The following is a 6,398-nucleotide window of genomic DNA, read 5'->3' as shown; positions in this document are numbered from 1 at the left end:
CTGCTCAAAGCCGGCAGAACCATATGCTCGGAGCAGCAACTAATCTTACCACATTACATTAAACAGAATTGTTTATGTTTACTTTCTATCTTATTATTTTAAAGTTCGCTCTCACCATGAATGGAAAGAAACACTTCACAACGAAAAAGACTTCAGAACTATTTTTGATCTTCAGTTCAGGTTTGTACCTGACATGCTTTGTCGGTATAGTATATTTATTTTTCTGGTATCAAATTAAATATACAGTATATGGTATAAATAGTGAAGCATCACTTACTGATCCAATGTTTTTATTATATATTGTATTAACAGTGACCAAGGAAATCTCTCAAATCTTGAAATATATCATACAGCCACAAATTACATTCGCATTCTTTGTGGCTGTTGTTGGTATTCAGGTTTTTGTGACAAAATGCTTTTCCTTTAATCCCACAGTGTTTTGCTGCTGTACACTCGGCTCTTCAGATTTTCACTTTATTAATCTCCAAAAGTCCTACAATGAAGCAAAGATATACTGCAGAGAGATGTACACTGATTTGGCAACAGTTCACAACTCATCTGACATGAACAGTTTGATCACTTTAGTTTCGACAGAAGCTGACAGAGCTTGGATAGGACTGGAGATTGGAGATGTTTCAATTTGGCGCTGGTCTTTGTCCGATCAAAAAACAGACTTTCTTAACTGGGCACCAGGACAACCACAAACAGCCGATGAAAAAGCATGTGCAGCAATGGATATAAGCGGCAATTGGGTTGAAACTGACTGCGAAACTGAACATAGCTTTTTCTGTCACAGTAAGTGCAATGATATTTTTGCAGTACTTCAAGTTAAAAAATAAGTCTTTGAATACAGTGCATTACTTTGTTGCTTACAATGTTAAACTCTTTTTCAGACAGCATTGATGCCAGCAGTCTCGTGCATATTACTGAGCCTAAATCATGGAGGGATGCTCAGAGTCATTGCAGGAACTTAGCATCTGATCTTGTGAGCATACACTCAGAAGTGGAGAATACGGTAGTCCAAAACCTGTCTACATCAGGAAATTTGTGGATTGGTTTATTCAGAGATCCATGGAAATGGTCAGATGGGAGTAACTCGTCATTTCGTTTCTGGAAACCCAATCAACCTCAATACTCCAAAAATCAGGACTGCGTTGCGGCAATATTCAAAGATGAGGGGAAGTGGAATGACCGGAACTGCAATCAAAAATTTAGTTTTATTTGTCAAGGGGGTAAGTTGCACCTTCTATCTTACAGGTTGGTTTTAGTGTCAGCAAAGTTGTTTTGTCAACTTTGTTTTGGTTAAAAATTGCATAGTAATCTTGCACAAGATGGACTAGAGCCATGTTCTTTTTTTATAATAATTGTCTCTGCATTTATACCTTTGCAGCTCAGAAATCTATTCCTGCAACCACCAGGTCACCAACTACACCCAAGAGCAATACAACAGTTCATCTGCCAACAAATCTGCCAACTCTCTCACAGGAATCAACACAAGAGGTCACAGTAACGTTTAATTTCACTAAGGGTGCAACTGAACAGCCAAACTCAACTAATGTTCCCACCCCAGAACCAACAACTGCCAATGGATCCGCAACAACAAGTACCACAGAGTTTGTGCCACATCCCTCAAGCACTGAGCTCAACAATGCAACGGCAGAAATGTCAACCCAATTACTTCCAATAACAACTGTTAACGTAGTCACAGACCGTGTCTCCACATCAGCGACACAGATGGGTACTTCAGCGCAGAACCATACGCAATCCTTAACTCCAATGACCACCACCAGCAGTCACAGTCTGCACCCTGGTACGTTTGAAATATCATGTGCTTTTCTGGTATTTTTTCTATACATTTGCTTTAAAAGGTTCAGACTAATCGCCTCCTCTTTTTTTGTTTTCTTGAAGAAAACCTGATATTAATCCAGGAGAACATGACATGGATTGAAGCCATGAGCTACTGCAGACAGCATTATATCGACCTTGTCCACATCACCACCAAAGAAATTCAGGAGACGGTGAATGAAAAGGTTAAGAAGGCTTCGTCAACTCATGTTTGGCTGGGCCTACGCTACACCTGTACCTTCAACTTTTGGTTCTGGTCAGGGCAGGCTTCTCGCTGTTACCATAATAACTGGATGGCTGGACAAGGACCTGAGGGGGTGCATGAGTGTGGTACCGGCGGAGCCATCGAGGCCACTGGGAGGCAGCAGTGGGTTGGCTTGCCTGAGACGGAGGAACTGAATTTTATCTGCTCTGCATGCGGTGGATGAGAGCAGAGAGCCATCAACCCTTAAAATGACACAGATGCTTAAGTTTTCATCAGGCTGCATGAAAGCATTGCATGTTTTTGCTGCTCTCATCTGTACAGCATATTTTCAGTACACTTGGTGCAAGTATAATATCAACCAGTGAACTTTGTTGGGCTTCAAATGACACATTAAGACTGCTTTGATGATGACTCATGGTGTTATTCAAACTTGGTTGAAATACAGCTGCCTCCTTTGTTGCTGAGACTGAATTCAATTAAACATAAAAGCAGTATGTGGTGTGTGGGAGTGCACATTCAGAGTCATAGGCAGCAAGGGTAGTGTGAGAAAATTGATCTCCTCTGGGCCTTTCACTCAGGGGTTACTATTTGCATTGTTGACCCCCTGGGTTGGCCCCCCGTATGCCTTTTTTGGGTCACCGTGGCCACTGTGGCCTCAAACCAGACGGCCAGGCCAGACCAGACTCGTTGCCTTTACTGACCAGTCCGTCCCACAGAAATTAAAATGCAGACACTGCACTCTATGAGATACAAAACCATCTGTAAACCAATGTAAATAACGACACAATAAAGTTTTTTATTTGTGTAAATAATACATGACTGATCTTGTTATTGTTATTGTTGTTATTGCCGCTTTAACTGATCATTCCATGCATTTGTGTATGCTTATCGTTGTATTCAATGCACCTTTTGTGATACGATACTGGTTTGTTGAAACCATGCGTAGTAATGTTACACATTATACTGTGGAGATAAAGAAATGAGTGGCATGAAAAGTGACACACTATACAGCTATTGTAAAGAAATAAGAAATATTACTTTATATACAAATGTAAAACATATAAATATAAAATATAAAACATCAACAGTTTCATGCATTAGTATGAAATATTTGTACATGCCATTGTAGGTTTAAATAAACCCCATATAGTGAGTGAATACTATCATGTGCAGCTTGTAATCCACCACTACATTTTGATAGGGGATTTTGCATCCACAATGAAAGTTTTGTCACTTATCAATTACTACGGACCATTACACAAACGTGTCCTTACTCAGTTTCTCACCAAATCCCACCACTGATCAGAAAGCCCCACATCAGTTCAATGTTAATGTCCCTTTGGGTCCAGTCAGTCAGTCTTGGACATCTCCCTCCCCTCTTTTTCTCACTCTTGCCTTCTCTTGTGTGCTGTCCAGCTGGGTGTGACCTCTGACCCCTCCACCCTCACTCCTGACCCCTGAGGACATTCCCACGCCACACCCTTTTGTGCACTTCTCTCCACGCAAACTCACTGGTCACTCCCTCTGGATTTTTAGAGGTTGTATTGAGGCATGATTCATCTGCACCGGGGTCTGCCTAATGCTGCCTAATTTGGACTAATCTTATTTAGAGTATGAGATAAAAAAGAAAATGTAATTGATCTATAAATCAGATGCATGTGGGGGGAAAAAATCACATTAGAAAGAAAATAAAAATCTGAAATAATAAATTAGGGTTATTCATTCTAGACACGAACTGCAGAAACTAAACTAAGCTATCTAAGAAATGCAAAGGAAAATTCAACTAAAATTAATCAATTTCTGAGTAAAATTATTGACAATAATTCTGCATAAAGATTTCTGAAGCTGAAACTTTCAAAATGAATGGAAGAACTTCTTTAATCTACATCTCTTCCACCTGCCAGGCACACATCTCTGTCTTGTCGCTCCTTTTCTTCTCGAAGTCTGCTCCCCTCCCTTTTTTTCCCTCTGTCACCTTTCACAGCTAATTGTAGAAAAGCAGATTTTCTCCATTGAGGCCCAATCTCTTAGGTAACCCCACTCCTGCATGAAATGAGATGGATAGTGGGGAAGCAAATGAGATGGGGACATGGACAGGCAAACGGAGCAAGCAGCGGTTGAGGATGGACGCACATTGATAGAGAGTGGACTTCACAATGTTTGGAAGAACTTTACAAAGACAGAATTAAAGTTCAGTATTTCATATTCATAGGCGTTTCTCTGGGACTATTGCCACTGGATCATTGGTGCTTGATGTAAGTAATAACATTTTTAACTTTTAGCTTAAAATAGTTCACACATAGAACTAAATGGGAAAATGTGTCCAGATCATATTTGATTTCACTTTATATAATATCTATTTGTCAACAACTTCCAGATGCTTAAGAAAGCATTTACGTTTCAGTTGATATTTCCAGTCTTGATTTAAATAATCTTTTTTTATATTTTTTCAACCCATTCATCAATTTCAGGAGTTAACAACAGCCCTAAAGAACACAGTCTCTGTTCACCCCGGGTTTGACAGGGAGTCGGGTGTTGATTGTCCAAACGCAATTCTTGTACCTCTTCTCCACATCCAGGAGTTGTGGATGGACATCATGCACCCAACTCTCGCTGTCTTCTTCTCATCAACAGAGGAACTGACTGAACATGTGGGAGCCTTTGACTTTTCCGCTAGTGAAATTACACTGACACTGTAACAAAGTAAAAATGAGTCATGAACTATGTGAGGAAGATTTTGTTTCATGGCTGTAACAGTACATTAGCAGTTTTATTTTTTGTTTACAGTTCCTTTTGAAAGAATTTGATTTGTTTGAATAAATAACGAATTAACCTAAAGACACAAATTGGACCACATAACTATTTTGTTTTCAGTTTTGAGTGCTTACTAAATATGAATAAGTAAAATAAATGTAAATTAACTGTGTTGAGTGAAAAGAGTTGCTATGTTAAAGGGCACCATTGCTTGTACTGTAGCTGCTAAATAACTCAATAAGCTTGTAGAGATGCATCTTCTATATATCAAATGTCTTTATATAATGCAGACTGATATCGAAGGTAAACCCTGGTGAAAATCATTGTAAATGTCATTCATTTTATGAAGATATGTGCATAAAAGAGAATGTATATGAACAGAGAGTGACCTTGAAATGAATTAAAGCAGATGTCCAGATACTCTCAGAGAGTGCCTGCAGGATGTAACACTGAAGATAGTCCTTCAATAAGTCAGAATTATCTGTGCTTCCATTCAAACAAGAATTATGTGAATATTTTATTAATGAAAAATGAAAAAGAGAAATGCCAGCTTTACTGTTTTTAGTTTTTGTTAATCTGGATATCTTGTGTCCTGTAAAACTTTGACAACATGTGCATTATTTCCCTTTGTTCAATACAATGTTCATACTGCTTAAATAGAAAAATAAAATTTCAGTCATTGCTTCTGTGTCTTTGTCACTGAATATGTTGCTTTATTTGGAAATAATTTACGGTATAAAAAAAATTAGAAATTTCCAAACCAAGACATTGCAGAGGATAAGCCATACTGTATAGATTGACATTTCCTGACTGGACTATTTTATAAAACACTTAAAGATAGTTGTTGAGAAGAAAAAAAAACAAGCCAGTGGGTGAAGCTGAGCTCAGTTGAATGATTGTTGTGGGAAAAACCTATTAAATGATCTTTAATATGTTCTTTCCAATGAAGTGAATATCTGGACTGAAACTGAGTGCATCTAATTTACCAAGAATAAGACTTGAGATATTATTTAATCAGTAGAGTAGATTTAATTAAGTAAATGCATGCAATATTGTCACTAACATACATCAGGCATCTTGATGCAGAAAAACGAACAGAGGGAAGCATAATGATTTTAAGGTATAAAAGATTAGTCATTCTCACAATTGTGGTAGACAAATTATTGCAACGTCAGAGCTAATATTTTAGGGGCAGAGTATCAGTCTGCACACTCTTTCCAAGGCTAAATGTGCTCCTCAAGGCAGTTTTTGTTTAATCCAAGTGGCCAAGGCTACATTTTCTATCACAATGCAAGAAAAGCACAAATAAAACTACCTTCAGATCGGTTTTGATTATGAACACAGTTAATTAATCACATGACAACTTTCAGGTTTACTAAGCGAGTGAGACAACATGTTTTGTTTGAAACAAGTAGTTTCTCCTAAATTATTCTTAATAAAAAAGTAAGAAACAAAAATATAATTTACTAAAAAGATACAAAAAAACCCTAGTAAAGCTCAGAAAAGGTTTGAACAGGAATTTTGTACAAATATCCATAAAAATGTTTTTTTCAAACAGTGCTCACTCCAACCCACACCCGAATAGAATGCACTT

At 37.9% G+C, this 6,398-nt stretch overlaps 1 protein-coding gene across 2 annotated transcripts; it reads left to right on the top strand.

Annotated features, from left to right (window-relative positions):
• Positions 1 to 2,919, top strand: LOC133440967 (uncharacterized). Of its 2 annotated transcripts, none has more exons than XM_061718318.1 (5): positions 1 to 180; positions 586 to 795; positions 894 to 1,232; positions 1,391 to 1,810; positions 1,909 to 2,919. In XM_061718318.1, exons 1-5 carry the CDS (start codon positions 75 to 77, stop codon positions 2,271 to 2,273), a joined length of 1,440 nt encoding a protein of 479 aa, XP_061574302.1. In that variant the 5' UTR covers positions 1 to 74; the 3' UTR covers positions 2,274 to 2,919. The 2 variants fall into 2 exon arrangements, with proteins under 2 accessions (XP_061574302.1, XP_061574301.1); XM_061718317.1 differs by having other exon boundaries at positions 436 to 795.
• Positions 2,920 to 6,398: the final 3,479 nt, after the last annotated feature.

Source organism: Cololabis saira, chromosome 3 (genome assembly GCF_033807715.1).
Source record: "Cololabis saira isolate AMF1-May2022 chromosome 3, fColSai1.1, whole genome shotgun sequence".
In the NCBI taxonomy this organism is placed as follows: Eukaryota; Metazoa; Chordata; class Actinopteri; order Beloniformes; family Belonidae; genus Cololabis; species Cololabis saira.
This window is presented reverse-complemented; position numbering and strand designations above follow the sequence as displayed.